Genomic DNA, 22,500 nt, shown 5'->3' on the forward strand with positions numbered 1-22,500 from the left:
CGAGATCCTGCACAAGATCCCAAACGAGATCTCGCACAAGATCCCACACCAGATCCCAAACGAGATCCCACACCAGATCCCAAACGAGGTCCCACACCAGATCCCAAACCAGATCCCACACCAGATCCTAAACGAGATCCCAAACGAGATCCCACACCAGATCCCAAACGAGATCCCACACCAGATCCCAAACGAGAGCCCACACCAGATCCCACACAAGATCCCACACCAGATCCCAAACGAGATCCCACACCAGATCCTAAACGAGATCCCAAACGAGATCCCAAACGAGATCCCACACCAGATCCCACACAAGATCCCACACAAGATCCCACATCAGATCCCAAACGAGATCCCACTCCAGATCCCAAACGAAATCCCACACCAGATCCTAAACGAGATCCCAAACGAGATCCCACACAAGATCCCACACCATATCCCAAACGAGATCCCACACAAGATCCCACACCAGATCCCAAACGAGATCCCACACCAGATCCCAAACGAGATCGCACACCAGATCCCACTCCAGATCGCACACGAGATCCCACTCCAGATCCCACACCAGATCCCACGGGAAGCTTCAGACTCCAGATCCCAGAGTAAACCCGTCCCGGATCATCAGAGGTTCGAGCGCTCGTGGTGTGTGATCTCACACAGATCGGCTCCGCTCCGGATCCCGCGCTCCTTCTCCCGGCCCTTCCGGCGGATCGTGGAGGATCACGGGCTGGATCTGCATCAGCGGGTGAAGTGGGTGGTGTGTGAGCGTAACTGTGGCGCTCGCGGCGTGGAGGATCTGTGGCGGGATCTGATCCGGGCCGTCCGGCGCTCCCGAATGCCCACATGCAACGCAAACTTCCAGCGAGCGCTGGCGCAGATCTGGCTCTACTGCGACGTCTTCTACTGCGAGTATATCGGCAACTTCCTGAAGCAGGAGTTCCGGCTCTCGGGGAGAATCACACTGACGGTGCACAAACTGGGAGAATTAATTCAGTTATGAGTTTTTAATGACTTACTGTAAATGTGAAACACTGAAAATATCTCATATTTGTAATTGGCCATGCATGAATTGTTTGTTTCTGTAAGATATGATGCGCTTCCTGAAGCAGGAGTTCCGGCTCTCGGGGAGAGTCACACTGACGGTGCATAAACTCAAGACATAATTAAGTTATGAGTTTTTAATGACTTACTGTAAATGTGAAAATATCTCATATTTATAATTGGCCATAAATTAATTTTGTGATGTATTTTACACCCGTATTAAAATGTGCAGTTTCACATCTGTGTCTCTGGTGCCTGATGGAGAGTCAGTTTATCTACCTTCAGAGTAGACCGTGTGTGTGTGTGTGTGTGTGTGTGTGTGTGTGTGTGTGTGTGTGTCTGTGTGTGTGTGTGTGTGGTGCCTGATGGAGAGTCAGTTTATCTACCTTCAGAGTAGACCGTGTGTGTGTGTGTGTGTGTGTGTGTGTGTGTGTGTGTGTGTGTGTCTGTGTGTGTGTGTGTGTGGTGCCTGATGGAGAGTCAGTTTATCTACCTTCAGAGTAGACCGTGTGTGTGTGTGTGTGTGTGTGTGTGTGTGTGTGTGTGTGTGTGTGTGTGTGGTGCCTGATGGAGAGTCAGTTTATCTACCTTCAGAGTAGACTGTGTGTGTGTGTCTGGTGCCTGGTGTGTGTGTGTGTGTGTGTGTGTGTCTGGTGCCTGATGGAGAGTCAGTTTATCTACCTTCAGAGTAGACCGTGTGTGTGTGTGTGTGTTTGTGTGTGTCTCTGGTGCCTGATGGAGAGTCAGTTTATCTACCCTCAGAGTTAATGTTTAACTAGCACTGATTACACTGCACATGATCAGAGTTTCTGTCTCGTTCTCCAGCACAAATATCTAAATATTCATAACTCAAGACACATTTACTGGAGAAGAAGCAACATTACTGAAGATATTAAGACTGAAAAAATTATGAAAATGATGTGAGTTTGTGATAAAAAAAAAACAATAAGAACAAATATCTGGAGTCAGAAAAATCATAATTTAAACTCCATTGGCAGATTTTGTGTGTGTGTGTGTGTAAATGAGTGTGTGTCCAGAGTAGACCTGCCGTGTGTGTGTGTGTGTGTAAATGAGTGAGTGTGTGTCCAGAGTAGACCTGCCGTGTGTGTGTGTGTGTGTAAATGAGTGTGTGTCCAGAGTAGACCTGCCGTGTGTGTGTGTGTGTGTAAATGAGTGAGTGTGTGTCCAGAGTAGACCTGCCGTGTGTGTGTGTGTGTGTGTGTGTAAATGAGTGAGTGAGTGTGTGTCCAGAGTAGACCTGCCGTGTGTGTGTGTGTAAATGAGTGAGTGAGTGTGTGTCCAGAGTAGACCTGCCGTGTGTGTGTGTGTGTGTGTGTGTGTGTCGTTCTGCAGCGTTTGTTTTCCAGATCTGGGGTGTGTTTCCCAAAGCCAACTGGTCGCAAGTTCCGTCGTTCCCAATACAGTTCAATGGGAATTGCGATCCTTGCTGGCCAACGATGCTTTTGGGAAACGCACCGCATGATTCCTCAAGTCATGTGATCAGACTTGATATGATGAACATGAGCTTGATTTCATCATCATCATCATCATGATTCCTTTGAATCTCCTCTATGATGGCTGATACTCAGATTGATTGATTGGTATCTTGTTGCAGTGAAACTCTGTTGTGTTGATTGCGACTGAACACTTTTTGAACTGTTTTTGCACTGATGGTGATCATGAGATTCATTTGCTTTATTTCTGGAACAGCTTAAATCAAGATGCATTTACTGAAGTAGTAAAATACCATGAGATATTATGTTTTGTTTTCTGGGGGAAAACAATCCAACCAAAATGAAGTGAATTTTTGCTTAAAACAAGCAAAATTATCTGCCAATTGTGTCTATAAATAATAATAATGTTAATTCAAACAGAAACAAGATTATATTTCTGACTCCGTTGGCAGATAATTTTACTTGTTTTAAGCAAAAACTCACTTCATTTGGATTGTTTTCCCCAGAAAACAGAACATAATATCTTATGGCATTTTACTGATCTAGTAAATGCATCTTGATTTAAGAATTTTTAGATATTTGGACTGGAAACAAGACAAAAATACTGAGTAAGAATATCATTATTTGCAGTGCAGCAGCTTTAAAGCATGTTTAATCTGCTCTTTAAAAATGTTGCAACTCGTGTGACGTACGTTCACAATATCTTGATCATCAACAGTTTCTTAGGAAGTAACCGTTTGAAGTGTGGTAATCTGGACTCTGTTTTCAGCATTTGATTATTTTGCTTTGTTCGCTCGACTAAACTCTGATATTTGAATCAACATTCTTAAGTCGAAGGGAAAAACTGTAACGCTTTATACAATGTTTCTTCACAACTGTGTTCCTTAGAAAGAAATGATATCTGCGAGGATTTTCAGTCCGGATTTAGACCGTTCCATAGTACAGAGACAGCTCTCGTTAAAGTCACAAATGATTTGCTCTTATCATCCGATCGTGGTTGTATCTCTCTATTAGTGTTACTGGATCTTAGTGCTGCATTTGACACCATTGACCACAACATCCTTTTAAATAGACTCGAACATTATGTTGGCATTAGTGGAATTGCACTAGCATGGTTTAAATCATACTTATCTGACCGTTATCAGTTTGTAGCAGTAAATGAAGAGATGTCTTATCAACACAAGTTCAGTATGGCGTACCACAAGGCTCAGTACTAGGACCGCTGCTGTTCACTCTGTACATGCTACCATTAGGAGATATCATTAGGAAACATGGAATTAGCTTTCACTGTTATGCCGACGATACTCAGCTGTATATTTCTTCAAAACCTAACGAAACCTACCAATTCACAAAATTAACGGAATGCATAGCGGATATAAAAAACAGAATGACTAGTAATTTCCTACTACTAAATTCAGAAAAAAATGAGATTCTAATTATTGGACAAAAAACTTCCACACATAATAACCTAGAGTACTGTCTAACACTTGATGATGCTCTGTTAAGTCTTCGTCGTCGGTTAGGAACCTGTGTGTGTGTGTGTGTGTGTGAGTGTGTGAGAGAGAGAGAGAGAGAGAGAGAGAGAGAGAGAGAGAGAGAGAGAGAGAGAAAGTGAGTGAGACTGTGAGTGTGTGTGTGTGTGTGTGTGAGAGAGAGAGAGAGAAAGTGAGTGAGACTGTGTGTGTGTGTGTGAGAGAGAGAGAGAAAGTGAGTGAGACTGTGTGTGTGTGAGTGTGTGAGAGAGAGAGAAAGTGAGTGAGACTGTGTGTGTGTGTGTGTGTGTGTGAGAGAGTGAGTGAGTGTGTGTGTGTGTGTGAGAGAGAGAGAGAAAGAGAGTGCGACTGTGTGTGTGTGTGTGTGTGTGAGAGTGTGAGAGTGAGTGAGTGAGTGAGTGAGTGTGTGTGTGTGTGTGTGTGTGAGAGAGAGAGAGAGAGAGAGAGAGAGAAAGTGAGTGAGACTGTGAGTGTGAGTGTGTGTGTGTGTGTGTGTGTGTGTGAGAGAGAGAGAAAGTGAGTGAGACTGTGAGTGTGAGTGTGTGTGTGTGTGTGTGTGTGTGTGAGAGAGAGAGAAAGTGAGTGAGACTGTGTGTGTGTGTGTGTGTGTGTGAACATGATGTGTATTATAGTTCTAGACTAAATGTGAGCATTTACTCATCTCACTTGCACAAAAAAAATTCAATATTCCTCAAAATGAATAAAATCAGTGAAATGCAGAATCAGAATACTATGCAAACCTCCAATAACTAAATATGTTAAATAAAACATAATTTTTTATGTATTTAATCTCACTTTATTGACCAACGTACTTGCTTCTGACCTTCGATGATTCAGTTAAATAAGCAAAAATGACGATAGAAAGGTTTGCTCTCCTCTACTGTACACATGTCCTTCAGTCTGAGGATTATTATTTCACTTTTGGTGTGAAAGGGTCTTTACAGTTGCCCAAAATATAACTTTTGTGTTATAAAAAAACAAGCCCAGCACAGGTGGGGGAAAAAGTAATGCAAAAGTAACGTAATGCATTACTTTTCTAAAAAAGTAACTAAGTAATGCAATTAGTTACTTTTTAAGGGAGTAACGCAATATTGTAATGCATTACTTTTAAAAGTGACTTTCCCCAACACTGCACGAACAACACTTCTACACCATTTATTAATAGTTAATGTTAATCTCAACATTTACCAATACATTTTAAGATCAAAAGTTGCATCAGTTTACAATAGTTAATGAACATGAACATGATTTTGATTATCACTAACATTAAAATTCAATGTTAGTTGTTCATATATTAAATATTAACAAATGAGATTTAATATTGTAAAGCGGCACCAGAAAATCATATTATTTAAAATTCCTGTGTAAATGGTGCAGTTTTTTCCGAACAGGCCGTTTTCTCAGATAGATGACAGATAATAGATGAAAGCTCCTGACGATTTGTTCCGTTCGACTGAATTCAACCACAAGTGAAATGGAAGGAAAGAGTCAAAGGAAGTGTTTTTCTGCAGTTTCACCTCGATGTTATCAGTGTTCCTCTAAACCTGTGCGAAACAGAAGACCAGAAGCCCGGCGTTTCCAACAGCATGAGCAATTTCAGTCCGTCACACCAAGTGCGTTTGATATCAGTTCAACTCTTCGTTTTCTTTGGCTATTGAGGTTATTTTTCCTGCTTTTCTTTAAAACCACTTCACATTTGTTCTTTGCAGATGAGAAAATGTGCGGCAGAAGATCTGTGTGTGTGTTGATCTGTGTGTTCTGCTTCTGTTGTAAGTAATCTTCTACATGTGTGTATCTCTGATAGTGTTGGATTTAGTCAAGTTAGCGTTATTTCTACAGCGCTTTAGGTTACTCTTTATTTTAAGGTGTCATTGTTACAGTGTAATTATATATTTATGTACTGAGTAATAATAATTAACAGCATGTGGTTAGGAGGATTAGGGTTTGGTTTAGGGTAAATTGCATGTAATTATGCATAATTTACTGTTATTACAATGGTAAGAACAGGACACTGTAAAATAAAGTGTTACCGCAATTTATACAGTACAGATTGTTTTAAAGCAGAATAACAGAATCAATTTTGCACTGCAAAAACATTCTTAAATCAAGATACATTTACTTGAGAAGCAAAATGACTGAAGAGAATAAGAAAAATTAATCAAAACTAAGTTGCTATATGCTTAATATCTAACAATGAGGTCAGAAAAATAATCGTTTTCCCATTGATTTAAAATGTATTTTTCTGACCCCACTTCATTTAGAAAGCTAGACTTAATATCTTAAGTAATTTTTCTTCTCAGTATTCCTGAATTAAGAATGTTTAGATATTTAGAGTAAGAAAATCATTTTTTGCAGTGTGCAAACTTGCTGTAAAGCAGCTAAAAGAAGACAATGGTGTCATTAATTAGCTTAAATCAGTTCAGTGTTGATTCAGTTTTCTTCAATAACTTTGTAAAAGTGAATCAATTATGATTTACAGGTGCTTTGAAGAGAGAGCCTGTTTTCAGCATTCAAGGTAAAATGGTGTTGTTGACACGCATGTGCATTAAAAACATTCCAGTGCATGAAGTGTGTGAGTGCATGAGACTGTTTTCCAGAGCTCACGGTGACTGAGAAAGACCTGAAGGATTGTGGGAAGAATCTGTGTGTGATGTCCAGCGCTGACTGTCCCACAGAATCAGATGTTCTACCTGCAGCTCCTGGTGCGAGTGCTTTAGTGAGCCTATCCTCATATCTGCAGCTGGTTCCGTTTTTAATGTCCATCTTTGTCCTGTAGAGAGATTTGTGAACACGTCATGCCACTTTCTGTTGCCTGAGGAGTCCATCACCTGCAGGTGGATTCAGATGAACGACGTCCGAACGGAAACCATCAGCACCTTAATTTTCAGACGGTAACGCTTTCATTTCATCAGTATTGCATGCTTCAGTGTCAGATGCATCCGAAAGCTATCGAAGCTTGACTCCTCCATGGAATAAAAAATAGAAAAGGTAATTGCACATTTTTATCTCACAATTTTGACTGTTTTCTTGCAGTTGCGAGTATTCTTATCACAATTCTGACATGTAAACTCGGAATTCCGACATATAAAGTCGCGAGTCTGAGAAACAAAGTCGCGAGTCTGAGAAACAAAGTCGCAATGCTGAGAAACAAAGTCACAATGCTGAGAAACAAAGTCGCGAGTCTGAGAAACAAAGTCGCAAGTCTGAGAAACAAAGTCGCAAGTCTGAGAAACAAAGTCGCGAGTCTGTGAAACAAAGTCGCGAGTCTGAGTAACAAAGTCGCAAGTCTGAGAAACAAAGTCGCAATGCTGAGAAACAAAGTCGCAAGTCTGAGAAACAAAGTCGCAAGTCTGAGAAACAAAGTCGCAATGCTGAGAAACAAAGTCGCAAGTCTGTGAAACAAAGTCGCAAGTCTGTGAAACAAAGTCGCAAGTCTGAGAAACAAAGTCGCAAGTCTGAGAAACAAAGTCGCAAGTCTGAGAAACAAAGTCGCAAGTCTGAGAAACAAAGTCGCGAGTCTGAGAAACAAAGTCGCAATGCTGAGAAACAAAGTCGCAATGCTGAGAAACAAAGTCGCAAGTCTGTGAAACAAAGTCGCAAGTCTGAGAAACAAAGTCGCAAGTCTGAGAAACAAAGTCGCAAGTCTGAGAAACAAAGTCGCAAGTCTGAGAAACAAAGTCGCAAGTCTGAGAAACAAAGTCGCAATGCTGAGAAACAAAGTCGCAAGTCTGAGAAACAAAGTCGCAAGTCTGAGAAACAAAGTCGCGAGTCTGTGAAACAAAGTCGCGAGTCTGTGAAACAAAGTCGCAAGTCTGAGAAACAAAGTCGCAAGTCTGAGAAACAAAGTCACAAGTCTGAGAAACAAAGTCGCAAGTCTGAGAAACAAAGTCGCAAGTCTGAGAAACAAAGTCACAAGTCTGAGAAACAAAGTCGCGAGTCTGAGAAACAAAGTCACAAGTCTGAGAAACAAAGTCGCAAGTCTGTGAAACAAAGTCACAAGTCTGAGAAACAAAGTCGCGAGTCTGAGAAACAAAGTCACAAGTCTGAGAAACAAAGTCGCAAGTCTGAGAAACAAAGTCGCGAGTCTGTGAAACAAAGTCACAAGTCTGAGAAACAAAGTCGCGAGTCTGAGAAACAAAGTCACAAGTCTGAAAAACAAAGTCGCAAGTCTGAGAAACAAAGTCGCGAGTCTGTGAAACAAAGTCGCAAGTCTGAGAAACAAAGTCGCAAGTCTGAGAAACAAAGTCACAAGTCTGAGAAACAAAGTCGCGAGTCTGAGAAACAAAGTCACAAGTCTGAGAAACAAAGTCGCAAGTCTGAGAAACAAAGTCGCGAGTCTGTGAAACAAAGTCGCAAGTCTGAGAAACAAAGTCGCGAGTCTAAGTAACAATGTCGCAAGTCTGTGAAACAAAGTCAAATCGGAATTGCGAGATAAAAAGGCGCTATTATTATTATTTATTTTTTAATCCCATGGCAGAAACAAGCTTCCATAGAAACCTCCATTAGACCAGCTGAAAATAAACGAATACGTCTTTATATGAACTGACATGCTAATATAGTTTTTGTTTTATAGAACTGACGTCTACTGTCCTTCCATCTTAAATTTATATTCACGTTTCAATTTAACCATCAAGTCAAAGAGCGGCCAGAAAGAGTGGTTCTCTGATGTCTATCCAGTGATCATTGAGGAAATCGGTAAGATAAAACGACAGCAAGGGTGTAGAAAATACTGAGACATTTACTGAAGTTAAAATACAGATACTGTCTCACAACTTTAAGTCACCGTGAAGTAAAGTCAGCTTTATTTCTACAGCGCTTTAAACAACACAGATTGTTTCAAAGCAGCTTTACAGTAATAAACAGGAAAATAACTGAATCAATGATGCAAAATCATCAAATTTGAGATCTGATGTGATGTGATGGGATGGGTTGAGATGAGATGTGATGTTCTTGTGTTGAGATGTGATGGGTTGAGATGTGATGTGTTGAGATGTGATGTGTTGAGATGTGATGTGTTGAGATGTGATGGGTTGAGATGTGATGGGTTGAGATGTGATGGGTTGAGATCTGATGTGATGGGTTGAGATGTGATGGGTTGAGATGTGATGGGTTGAGATCTGATGGGTTGAGATGTGATGGATGGGTTGAGATGTGATGGGTTGAGATGTGATGGGTTGAGATGTGATGGGTTGAGATCTGATGTGATGGGTTGAGATCTGATGTGATGGGTTGAGATCTGATGTGATGGGTTGAGATGTGATGGGTTGAGATGTGATGGGTTGAGATGTGATGTGTTGAGATGTGATGGATGGGTTGAGATGTGATGTGTTGAGATGTGATGGGTTGAGATGTGATGTGTTGAGATGTGATGTGTTGAGATGTGTTGAGATGTGATGTGTTGATATGTGATGGGTTGAGATGTGATGTGTTGAGATGTGATGTGTTGAGATGTGATGTGTTGAGATGTGATGGGTTGAGATGTGATGTGTTGAGATGTGTTGAGATGTGATGTGTTGAGATGTGATGGGTTGTGATGTGATGTGTTGAGATGTGATGTGTTGAGATGTGATGGGTTGTGATGTGATGGGTTGAGATGTGATGTGTTGAGATGTGATGGGTTGAGATGTGATGGGTTGTGATGTGATGGGTTGTGATGTGATGGGTTGAGATGTGATGGGTTGAGATGTGATGGATGGGTTGAGATGTGATGGGTTGAGATGTGATGGATGGGTTGAGATGTGATGTGTTGAGATGTGTTGAGATGTGATGTGTTGAGATGTGATGGGTTGAGATGTGATGTGTTGAGATGTGATGTGTTGAGATGTGATGTGTTGAGATGTGATGGGTTGAGATGTGATGGGTTGTGATGTGATGGGTTGTGATGTGATGGGTTGAGATGTGATGGGTTGTGATGTGATGTGATGTGTTGAGATGTGATGGGTTGAGATGTGATGGGTTGAGATGTGATGGGTTGAGATGTGATGGGTTGAGATGTGATGGGTTGAGATGTGATGGATGGGTTGAGATGTGATGGATGGGTTGAGATGTGATGGATGGGTTGAGATGTGATGTGTTGAGATGTGATGTGTTGAGATGTGATGGGTTGAGATGTGATGTGTTGAGATGTGATGGGTTGAGATGTGATGGGTTGTGATGTGATGGGTTGAGATGTGATGGATGGGTTGAGATGTGATGGATGGGTTGAGATGTGATGTGTTGAGATGTGATGGGTTGAGATGTGATGGATGGGTTGAGATGTGATGGATGGGTTGAGATGTGATGGGTTGAGATGTGATGTGTTGAGATGTGATGGGTTGAGATGTGATGGGTTGAGATGTGATGGGTTGAGATGTGATGGATGGGTTGAGATGTGATGGATGGGTTGAGATGTGATGTGTTGAGATGTGATGGGTTGAGATGTGATGGGTTGAGATGTGATGGGTTGAGATGTGATGGGTTGAGATGTGATGGGTTGAGATGTGATGGATGGGTTGAGATGTGATGGATGGGTTGAGATGTGATGTGTTGAGATGTGTTGAGATGTGATGGGTTGAGATGTGATGTGTTGAGATGTGATGTGTTGAGATGTGATGTGTTGAGATGTGATGGGTTGAGATGTGATGTGTTGAGATGTGATGTGTTGAGATGTGATGTGTTGAGATGTGATGTGTTGAGATGTGATGTGTTGAGATGTGATGGGTTGAGATGTGATGGGTTGAGATGTGATGGGTTGAGATGTGATGGGTTGAGATGTGATGGATGGGTTGAGATGTGATGTGTTGAGATGTGATGGGTTGAGATGTGATGTGTTGAGATGTGATGGGTTGAGATGTGATGTGTTGAGATGTGATGGGTTGAGATGTGATGTGTTGAGATGTGATGTGTTGAGATGTGATGTGTTGAGATGTGTTGAGATGTGATGTGTTGAGATGTGATGGGTTGAGATGTGATGTGTTGAGATGTGATGGGTTGAGATGTGATGTGTTGAGATGCGATGTGTTGAGATGCGATGTGTTGAGATGTGATGGGTTGAGATGTGATGTGTTGAGATGTGATGTGTTGAGATGTGATGGGTTGAGATCTGATGTGATGGGTTGAGATGTGATGGGTTGAGATGTGATGGGTTGAGATGTGATGGATGGGTTGAGATGTGATGGATGGGTTGAGATGTGATGTGTTGAGATGTGATGTGTTGAGATGTGTTGAGATGTGATGTGTTGATATGTGATGGGTTGAGATGTGATGTGTTGAGATGTGATGTGTTGAGATGTGATGTGTTGAGATGTGATGGGTTGAGATGTGATGTGTTGAGATGTGTTGAGATGTGATGTGTTGAGATGTGATGGGTTGAGATGTGATGTGTTGAGATGTGATGGGTTGTGATGTGATGTGTTGAGATGTGATGGGTTGTGATGTGATGGGTTGAGATGTGATGTGTTGAGATGTGATGGGTTGAGATGTGATGGGTTGTGATGTGATGGGTTGTGATGTGATGGGTTGAGATGTGATGGGTTGAGATGTGATGGATGGGTTGAGATGTGATGGGTTGAGATGTGATGGATGGGTTGAGATGTGATGTGTTGAGATGTGTTGAGATGTGATGGGTTGAGATGTGATGTGTTGAGATGTGATGTGTTGAGATGTGATGTGTTGAGATGTGATGGGTTGAGATGTGATGGGTTGTGATGTGATGGGTTGTGATGTGATGGGTTGAGATGTGATGGGTTGTGATGTGATGTGTTGAGATGTGATGGGTTGAGATGTGATGGGTTGAGATGTGATGGGTTGAGATGTGATGGATGGGTTGAGATGTGATGGATGGGTTGAGATGTGATGGATGGGTTGAGATGTGATGGATGGGTTGAGATGTGATGTGTTGAGATGTGATGTGTTGAGATGTGATGGGTTGAGATGTGATGTGTTGAGATGTGATGGGTTGAGATGTGATGGGTTGAGATGTGATGGGTTGAGATGTGATGTGTTGAGATGTGTTGAGATGTGATGGGTTGAGATGTGATGGGTTGAGATGTGATGGGTTGAGATGTGATGGGTTGAGATGTGATGGGTTGAGATGTGATGGATGGGTTGAGATGTGATGGATGGGTTGAGATGTGATGTGTTGAGATGTGATGTGTTGAGATGTGATGGGTTGAGATGTGATGGGTTGAGATGTGATGGGTTGAGATGTGATGGGTTGAGATGTGATGGGTTGAGATGTGATGGATGGGTTGAGATGTGATGGATGGGTTGAGATGTGATGTGTTGAGATGTGATGGGTTGAGATGTGATGTGTTGAGATGTGATGTGTTGAGATGTGATGTGTTGAGATGTGATGGGTTGAGATGTGATGTGTTGAGATGTGATGTGTTGAGATGTGATGTGTTGAGATGTGATGTGTTGAGATGTGATGTGTTGAGATGTGATGGGTTGAGATGTGATGGGTTGAGATGTGATGGGTTGAGATGTGATGGGTTGAGATGTGATGGATGGGTTGAGATGTGATGTGTTGAGATGTGTTGAGATGTGATGGGTTGAGATGTGATGTGTTGAGATGTGATGTGTTGAGATGTGATGTGTTGAGATGTGATGGGTTGAGATGTGATGTGTTGAGATGTGATGTGTTGAGATGTGATGTGTTGAGATGTGATGTGTTGAGATGTGATGTGTTGAGATGTGATGGGTTGAGATGTGATGTGTTGAGATGTGATGGGTTGAGATGTGATGTGTTGAGATGCGATGTGTTGAGATGTGATGTGTTGAGATGTGATGGGTTGAGATGTGTTGGGTTGAGATGTGATGTGTTGAGATGTGTTGAGATGTGATGTGTTGAGATGTGATGGGTTGAGATGTGATGTGTTGAGATGCGATGTGTTGAGATGTGATGTGTTGAGATGTGATGGGTTGAGATGTGATGGGTTGAGATGTGATGTGTTGAGATGTGATGTGTTGAGATGTGATGGGTTGAGATGTGTTGGGTTGAGATGTGATGTGTTGAGATGTGTTGAGATGTGATGTGTTGAGATGTGATGGGTTGAGATGTGATGTGTTGAGATGCGATGTGTTGAGATGTGATGTGTTGAGATGTGATGGGTTGAGATGTGATGGGTTGAGATGTGATGTGTTGAGATGTGATGTGTTGAGATGTGATGGGTTGAGATGTGTTGAGATGTGATGGGTTGAGATGTGATGTGTTGAGATGCGATGTGTTGAGATGTGATGTGTTGAGTTGTGATGGGTTGAGATGTGATGGGTTGAGATGTGATGGGTTGAGATGTGATAGGTTGATATGTGATGTGTTGAGATGTGTTGAGATGTGATGGGTTGAGATGTGATGGGTTGAGATCTGATGGGTTGAGATGTGATGGGTTGAGATGTGATGGGTTGAGATGTGATAGGTTGATATGTGATGTGTTGAGATGTGTTGAGATGTGATGTGTTGAGATGTGATGGGTTGAGATGTGATGGGTTGAGATGTGATAGGTTGATATGTGATGTGTTGAGATGTGTTGAGATGTGATGTGTTGAGATGTGATGGGTTGAGATGTGATGGGTTGAGATGTGATGGTTGAGATGTGATGTGTTGAGATGTGATGGATTGAGATGTGTTGAGATGTGATGGGATGGGTTGAGATGGGATGATCTTGTGGTGTGATGTGATGGGTTGAGATGTATTGAGTTGAGATGTGATGGGTTGAGATGTGATGGGTTGAGATGTGTTGAGATGTGATGTGTTGGGTTGAGATGTGATGGGTTGAGATGTGATGTGTTGAGATGTGTTGAGATGTGATGGGTTAAGATGTATTAAGTTGAGATGTGATGGGTTGTGATATGAAGTGTTGAGATGTTATGGGTTGAGATGTATTGGGTTGAGATGTGATGGGTTGAGATGTGTTGAGATGTGATGTGTTGGGTTGAGATGTGATGGTTTGAGATGTGATGGGTTGAGATGTGATGTGTTGAGATGTGATGGTTTGAGATGTGATGGGTTGAGATGTGATGTGTTGAGATGTGATGGGTTGAGATGTATTGGGTTGAGATGTGTTGTGATATGAAGTGTTGAGATGTGATGGGTTGAGATGTATTGGGTTGAGATGTGTTGTGATATGAAGTGTTGAGATGTGATGGGTTGAGATGTGATGGGTTGAGATGTGTTGAGATGTGATATGTTGGGTTGAGATGTGATGGGTTGAGATGTGTTGAGATGTGATGGGTTGAGATGTATTGGATTGAGATGTGATGGGTTGAGATGTGTTGAGATGTGATGTGTTGGGTTGAGATGTGATGGTTTGAGATGTGATGGGTTGAGATGTATTGGGTTGAGATGTGTTGAGATGTATTGGGTTGAGATGTGTTGTGTTGAGATGTGATGGGTTGAGATGTGTTGAGATGTGATGGGTTGAGATGTATTGAGTTGAGATGTGATGGGTTGAGATGTGTTGAGATGTGATGTGTTGGGTTGAGATGTGATGGTTTGAGATGTGATGGGTTGAGATGTATTGGGTTGAGATGTGTTGAGATGTATTGGGTTGAGATGTGTTGTGTTGAGATGTGATGGGTTGAGATGTGATGGGTTGAGATGTATTGAGTTGAGATGTGATGGGTTGTGATATGAAGTGTTGAGATGTGATGGGTTGAGATGTGTTGAGATGTGATGGATGGGTTGAGATGTATTGGATTGAGATGTGTTGTGTTGAGATGTGATGGGTTGAGATGTATTGAGTTGAGATGTGATGGGTTGAGATGTATTGGGTTGAGATGTGATGGGTTGAGATGTGATGGTTTGAGATGTGATGGGTCGAGATGTATTGGGTTGAGATGTATTGGGTTGAGATGTGTTGTGTTGAGATGTAATGGGTTGAGATGTATTGGGTTGAGATGTGTTGTGTTGAGATGTATTGAGTTGAGATGTGATGGGTTGTGATATGAAGTGTTGAGATGTGATGTGTTGAGATGTGATGGATGGGTTGAGATGTGTTGGGTTGAGATGTGTTGTGTTGAGATGTATGGGGCGGCAGTGGTTCAGTGGTTCATGTAGTTTGTCTACAAACCGAAAGGTTGGTGGTTCAATCCCCGGTTCCACCTGACCAAGTGTCGAGGTGTCCATGAGCAAGACACCTAACCCCAGCTGCTCCCGACGAGCTGGATGGCGCCTTGCATGGCTGACACCGCCGTCGGTGTATGAATGAGTGAGTGAATGGGTGAATGTGAGGCAATGTAAAGCGCTTTGGTGGCCATTGGGTCTGTGAAAGCGCTATATAAATGCAGTCCATTTACCATTTACCATATTGAGTTGAGATGTGATGGGTTGTGATGTATTGAGTTGAGATGTGATGGGTTATGATATGAAGTGTTGAGATGTGATGGGTTGAGATGTATTGAGTTGAGATGTGATGGGTTGAGATGTGATGGGTTGAGATGTGATGGGTTGTGATATGAAGTGTTGAGATGTGATGGGTTGAGATGTATTGGGTTGAGATGTGATGGGTTGAGATGTGATGGGTTGAGATGTGATGGGTTGAGATGTGATGGGTTGAGATGTGATGGGTTGAGATGTGATGGGTTGAAATGTATTGGGTTGAGATGTGATGGGTTGAGATGTGATGGGTTGAGATGTGATGGGTTGAGATGTGATGGGTTGAGATGTATTGGGTTGAGATGTGATGGGTTGAGATGTGATGGGTTGAGATGTGATGGGTTGAGATGTGATGGGTTGAGATGTATTGGGTTGAGATGTGTTGGGTTGAGATGTGATGGTTTGAGATGTGATGGGTCGAGATGTATTGGGTTGAGATGTAATGGGTTGAGATGTGTTGTGTTGAGATGTAATGGGTTGAGATGTATTGGGTTGAGATGTGTTGTGTTGAGATGTAATGGGTTGAGATGTATTGGGTTGAGATGTGATGGGTTGTGATATGAAGTGTTGAGATGTGATGGGTTGAGATGTGTTGAGATGTGATGGATGGGTTGAGATGTGTTGAGATGTGATGGGTTGAGATGTGTTGAGATGTGATGGATGGGTTGAGATGTGTTGAGATGTGATGGGTTGAGATGTGATGGGTTGAGATGTGTTGAGATGTGATGGGTTGAGATGTGATGGGTTGAGATGTGTTGAGATGTGATGGATGGGTTGAGACGTGTTGGATTGAGATGTGTTGAGATGTGATGAGTTGAGATGTGATGTTCTTGTGGTGTGATGTGATGGGTTGTGTTGTATCTGAAAGTTGTAGTTCAGGCTCCTCGGCCGGTGATCACGTCTGTCAACGTCACAGACTCGTCAGTCAACGTCACATGGAATGGCGGGAGTATAACTAAATGCCGAATCCGCTACAAACGCCTCAACACAGAGTCATGGACAGAGGTCAGAAATGATAGAAATAGCTTGAAAATATGAACGTTTTTGTTAATTTTTTATTTGATAATTTTTATATTTGACTTCATTAGATCTCTGAATCTGATTGATGATGCTTAGAGATGCTCATTGAAGTAAAAGCTTCTGTTTCACATCAGACTGCAGATGTCCCCGCCTCATACGAGTCTCTGTTCGTGATCGAGGGTTTACAGGCCTTCAGCGAGTATCTTCTGAGCGTCTCCTGCGTTCATGATCTCAGCCGGTGGAGCGACTGGAGCAACGAGACACGAGTAAAGACGTCCGAGAGCCGTGAGTGACCCGAACAGAACTGATGCAGTGGCCTTGAATGTTGTTCATTAGATCCAGTGTCTGAATCTGTTCAGGCTTCTGATCATTTTTACTCACTGACACTTGCTTTAAAGGGATAGTTCACCCACAAAGGAAAATCAGCCCATGATTTACTCACCCTCAAGTCATCCTAGGTGTATATGACATAAAAGTGCATCTGTCCATCATAAAAGTGCATCTATCCATCATAAAAGTGCATCTGTCCATCATAAAAGTGCATCTGTCCATCATAAAAGTGCATCTGTCCATCATAAAAGTGCATCTGTCCATCATAAAAGTGCATCTATCCATCATAAAAGTGCATCTGTCCATCATAAAAGTGCATCTATCCATCATAAAAGTGGATCTATCCATCATAAAAGTGCATCTATCCATGATAAAAGTGCATCTGTCCATCATAAAAGTGCATCTGTCCATCATAAAAGTGCATCTATCCATCATAAAAGTGCATCTGTCCATCATAAAAGTGCATCTATCCATCATAAAAGTGGATCTATCCATCATAAAAGTGCATCTATCCATGATAAAAGTGCATCTATCCATGATAAAAGTGCATCTGTCCATCATAAAAGTGCATCTGTCCATCATAAAAGTGCATCTGTCCATCATAAAAGTGCATCTATCCATCATAAAAGTGCATCTGTCCATCATAAAAGTGCATCTATCCATCATAAAAGTGGATCTATCCATCATAAAAGTGCATCTATCCATGATAAAAGTGCATCTATCCATGATAAAAGTGCATTTGTCCATCATAAAAGTGCATCTGTCCATCATAAAAGTGCATCTGTCCATCATAAAAGTGCATCTGTCCATCATAAAAGTGCTCTGGGGGGTTAATAAAGGCCTTCTGAAGCGAATCGATGAAGTTTTTATTCGATAAAGTTTTAAATATGGATATTTTTCTTACATGAACGGATCTGTATTACCCCCCCCCCCCCCCCCCCCCCAGAGCCGTTTGGGACATTTTTATCATGGATAGATGCACTTTGATGGACTTCAAATAATGGCCATTCACTGCCATTATAAAGCTTGGAAGAGCCAAGACATTTTTAATATAACTTATTTTTTTATATAAAGAAGAATGCCTTACACACCTTGAGGGTGAGTAAATCATAGGGTAATTTTTATTTTTGGGTGAACTATCCCTGTAACTACATTCACATAGACTGAAGTTTCCTAGTGTGTTTGAATCTAAACCTATAATGAGCATTTTCCTGCTGTCATGTTCTTTTCCATAATCATACGAGGTCTTGTGTTTGTGTTTGCAGCGCCGTCTGCGTCTCTCTCGCTCAGTTATTATGTGTCTTCAGATGTAAACTTCGGGGTTCGGCAGCTGCTGCTTCTCTGGAAGGTAATATTCTTCAGGTGTGTGTGTGTGTGTGTGTAGTCTCTCACGTAAAGTCGTGTGTGTTTCTGAAGGCTCTGGACGTCACAGATGCTCGGGGACTCATTCGAGGGTATGAAGTGTCCTACATGCCCACCGAACAGCCCTCTCTGAAGAAAACCATCCACACCGCTGAGCTCAAGGTAGATTCTCTTTATTTGATTTATTTAAACTTTTATTAATTACATTTTAATTTTGATGTTTATTTTAACTTGAATTTCTACAAGTACATTGTTGATTATTTTTTTTTTTTTTTAATTTTAGTTATTTTTATATATTTTAATACTTTTTTATTTCATTCTATTTTATTGTATATATTTTATAGTATTCGTATTTTAATTTATATATTTTATATACATATTTTTTATGTTTTAATTTGACATTTTATTAATTTTTTTATTTTAATGTATGTTTTAACTTTAATTTTTACATTTCAAATTTTTTTTTTTAAATGTATTAATTTTAAATTATTAATATATATATATATATATATATATATATATATATATATATATATATATATATATATATATATATATATATATTTTTTTATTTTTTTATTAAGTGAAGAAATATCTACCCGTCCGAATTTGAAATATAATTAAGATTAATAATAATAACAAAATACATTTTTGTTGTGTGGGAGCTCATTTTTTAAAGAAAAATTATGTTAATGAAAACTTTTTAATTAAATTTTATATTTAATTTAATTTTATATATTAGATTATTGTATATTTATATTATGTATAATATATACATTTATCTTATATTAGAAGCCCATTTACAAATGAACGAGAAATCCTCCAGTTGTACTGATTGTGATGAAGGTGTGTTGATGAATGTCAGGTTGTGTGAGGGATAGAGGACTGAATGGTGTTGTTTGTGAAGGCAGTGGTTCTGGTCCGGGCAGAGGAGTATGAGCTGACCGTACGGGCCTTTAACAGCGCCGGACACTCGCCCCACCGCCGGCTCCTCATCGACGCGTCTCGTTCTCACGGTGAGCAGCCGGCGTCTCTCATTAGTGTGATTGATCTGTAGTGCATACTTGATAGGTAAGGCCAGTTTAATAATATAGCACATTTCATACACAATAGTAGTTTAAGCCTCCAAACACTGGTGTGTGTGAATGAACGGCCAGAACACATTAAAAGTGTGTGTTTTCTGTAGAACGGTGTCGTGTTAGCGGCCCCTAAGTTAATCACTAATGATCTTTACAACGGAAGTGAATCAATCGAAACTTGCTTTAGCTGGACAATAACTTCAAATTAAATATGGTTTCGGCTTCACAGCAGCTCTAGAATACTGTAATTTCCTATTCGCACTGTAAAGCTGCTTTGAAACAACCTGTTTTATTAAAAGCGCTGTATAAATGAAGCTGACGTGACTTGACTTCACATAAAAAGGGAGTGGGGGTTCAATCTTCAGCTGACCGGCAGGAGCCGCCACTGGCGTGTCACGTGACCTGTGGCTGAAAGCTGCCAGTCGTGATCACAGCCATTTGACTGGTTTAATTGGGATAACCGTCCCCAAAACATCAATCACACTAAATAATAGATGTATTAGATTATATTCATAATAAGAACATTTTATAATAATTAATTATTCATTCATTATAATTAATTTATAATTCATAATAAAAATAACAAATAAAAATGTACTGGATTGAGTGTCCAGCAAAGCTTCAGTAAGATGCCAGTCTGATCACGGCCGTTTGACTGCTTTAATTGGAATTCAATTCTCTAAAACGCCAATCATGCAAAATAACATAATCATATTAACAGATTCATAATAAATGAGCTAGAGAGGGAGGAAGATAAAAACTGTCAAAAATCAATGGTTTCTGAAACTTGCCAAAGACAGACTGCCAGACAACTAGCCAGCCACTGACAGGTCACGTGACACACCAGAATCAGACTGGAAGCTGCCAGCCAGCCACGGACAGGTCACGTGACACGCCAGAATCAGATTGGAAGCTGCCAGCCAGCCACGGACAGGTCACGTGACACGCCAGAATCAGATTGGAAGCTGCCAGCCAGCCACGGACAGGTCACGTGACACGCCAGAATCAGATTGGAAGCTGCCAGCCAGCCACGGACAGGTCACGTGACACGCCAGAATCAGATTGGAAGCTGCCAGCCAGCCACTGACAGGTCACGTGACACGCCAGAATCAGATTGGAAGCTGCCAGCCAGCCACGGACAGGTCACGTGACACGCCAGAATCAGACTGGAAGCTGCCAGCCAGCCACGGACAGGTCACGTGACACGCCAGAATCAGACTGGAAGCTGCCAGCCAGCCACGGACAGGTCACGTGACATGCCAGAATCAGACTGGAAGCTGCCAGCCAGCCACGGACAGGTCACGTGACACGCCAGAATCAGACTGGAAGCTGCCAGCCAGCCACGGACAGGTCACGTGACATGCCAGAATCAGACTGGAAGCTGCCAGCCAGCCACTGACAGGTCACGTGACACGCCAGAATCAGACTGGAAGCTGCCAGCCAGCCACTGACAGGTCATGTGACACACCAGAATCAGACTGGAAGCTGCCAGCCAGCCACGGACAGGTCACGTGACACGCCAGAATCAGACTGGAAGCTGTCAGCCAGCCACTGACAGGTCACGTGACACGCCAGAATCAGACTGGAAGCTGCCAGCCAGCCACGGACAGGTCACGTGACACGCCAGAATCAGACTGGAAGCTGCCAGCCACTGACAGGTCACGTGACATGCCAGAATCAGACTGGTTTTGTGAGTTGTGTAAGGATCTGGACCGTGTTCCCTCAGATGTGCGGTCAGTGAAGGCTCTCTGGGTTTATTCTGACGGCTCCTCGCTGCGGATCCGATGGGATCGTGACGTCACTGATGTAAACGCCAGCGAGTTCGCCATCGAATGGAGCGCCGCCACGGACCCGGAACACACACACTGGCAGCGCGTCGACGGATCCACGTTCACAACCCGTCTCACAGGTCAGCGGAGGGTCTGGGATTATAAAACGTGAAGCGAAGACATAACAATATTAATCAGGATTTTTAACATTGTAACATTATTTTCATGGCAAATAAACTCGTGTCACTCAAAACTGTCATTACTGTAAAGTGAAAAAAAACTTTCAATTGTTTACTTTATTGTAGAAGTAAAACAAATACATTATTGTATTACTGTATTTTGTTCTCTGAAATCAAGTAAAAATTACAGCATTAAAGTACGTTTACATTACTTCTGTACAACAATCAATCCATCTTACAGTAATTATAACCTAACGTGAATCTTTAAGAATTGCAACAAATCTTTAAAATCTTTTCACTGCAAATTGTCTGCAAAATTTCATATCCAGGTCACGTTTTAACACAACACTGCAAAAAATTGTGTTTTTCCCTCAGTATTTTTCACTTGTTTTCCAGGACAAATATCTAAACCTTCTTAAATTGAGATAAATGAAGATATTAAGTCTGAAAAATGTATAAAAATGAAGTGAGTTTGTGCTTAAAACAAGAACAAATATCTGACAATGGAGTCAGAAAAATCGCTTATTTATAATAGTTATTTAAAATGTATTTTTCCGACTCCATTGTTGTAAGCACAAACTCATTTGATACAATTTTCAGACTTAATATCTTAATGTATCTCGATTTAAGAAGGTTTAGATATTTGTGCTGGAAAACAAGTGAAAAATACTGAGGAAGAACACAGAGTTGTGTTAAAACGTGATCTGGATATGATTTCTTGAGATTCTCATAAACATATGAAAAGCTTATTTCTGACATAAACTTGCATCTAACTGTAATCTGCTGTCCTGGAAGGCCTGGAACAGGACGAGGTCTACAGCATCAGTGTGTTCCCCGTCTACGGCTCTCTCTGTGCGCCTCAGACCTCCATCTCTGCAGATCTGCAACACGGCGGTAAACGACGATGCTAGTGTAAAAGCGTCCCGAGCTGTGGACACATGTTGAGTTATGCTGTCTTTGCCTCAGCTCTGCTGGGTGTGGAGGGGTTTCGTCTGGTGAACGTGTCGCGCTCGTCGCTGGCGGTGCAGTGGACGTGGAAGAAGACGAAGCCGAGAGTTAAAGTGCTTCAGTACAAGCTCGTGTTGAGAGGAGGACATGGAGCCGAGAGTAAGTCAAGTCAAGTCACCTTCATTTATACAGCGCTTTTATCAATATTCATATCAAACTGAGTGTAAGTCAGTCTGGAGAGAATCTGCTCGTGTTTTACGTTCCCTCGCGTCCAGTAACACATCCTTCCCTCGCGGGTCAAAATGACCCGAAGCCCTTCATTTTTTTCTTATTTTAATTAGTTTTTAACATGTTTTTTCTATTTTTAAATGCTTTTTATAATTAAATAGTAATTTAAGTACATTCGTCACATTCTTTAAACTTAAATTCAAAATAACTCACAATGCATAACCCTTTTAATTCAGCTCTAAAT

The 22,500-nt window shown here is 41.5% G+C and overlaps 2 protein-coding genes across 3 annotated transcripts in view; both read left to right on the top strand.

Annotated features, from left to right (window-relative positions):
• Positions 1 to 1,278, top strand: part of shld3 (shieldin complex subunit 3) — a 2,922-nt gene extending 1,644 nt beyond the window's left edge. For both annotated transcript variants that reach the window (XM_079636595.1, XM_079636596.1), the window contains one exon: positions 1 to 1,278. This exon is cut by the window's left edge. In XM_079636595.1, the coding sequence (XP_079492721.1) occupies positions 1 to 1,000 (1,000 nt within the window). In that variant the 3' untranslated portion in view covers positions 1,001 to 1,278.
• A 4,073-nt stretch (positions 1,279 to 5,351) lies between these two features.
• Positions 5,352 to 22,500, top strand: part of LOC307012304 (interleukin-6 receptor subunit beta) — a 22,194-nt gene continuing 5,045 nt past the window's right edge. The window contains exons 1-14 of the mRNA XM_079638820.1: positions 5,352 to 5,601; positions 5,698 to 5,757; positions 6,468 to 6,503; positions 6,586 to 6,690; positions 6,765 to 6,879; positions 8,562 to 8,683; positions 16,210 to 16,346; positions 16,496 to 16,646; positions 17,957 to 18,039; positions 18,108 to 18,215; positions 18,961 to 19,069; positions 20,859 to 21,041; positions 21,876 to 21,974; positions 22,047 to 22,187. Coding sequence (XP_079494946.1) covers positions 5,463 to 5,601; positions 5,698 to 5,757; positions 6,468 to 6,503; positions 6,586 to 6,690; positions 6,765 to 6,879; positions 8,562 to 8,683; positions 16,210 to 16,346; positions 16,496 to 16,646; positions 17,957 to 18,039; positions 18,108 to 18,215; positions 18,961 to 19,069; positions 20,859 to 21,041; positions 21,876 to 21,974; positions 22,047 to 22,187 — 1,588 coding nt within the window. The 5' untranslated portion in view covers positions 5,352 to 5,462. The remainder of the gene's footprint in view (positions 5,602 to 5,697; positions 5,758 to 6,467; positions 6,504 to 6,585; positions 6,691 to 6,764; positions 6,880 to 8,561; positions 8,684 to 16,209; positions 16,347 to 16,495; positions 16,647 to 17,956; positions 18,040 to 18,107; positions 18,216 to 18,960; positions 19,070 to 20,858; positions 21,042 to 21,875; positions 21,975 to 22,046; positions 22,188 to 22,500) is intronic.

The sequence above is a fragment of the Phoxinus phoxinus genome (genome assembly GCF_949152265.1).
Source record: "Phoxinus phoxinus genome assembly, chromosome: 15".
NCBI lineage: Eukaryota > Metazoa > Chordata > Actinopteri > Cypriniformes > Leuciscidae > Phoxinus > Phoxinus phoxinus.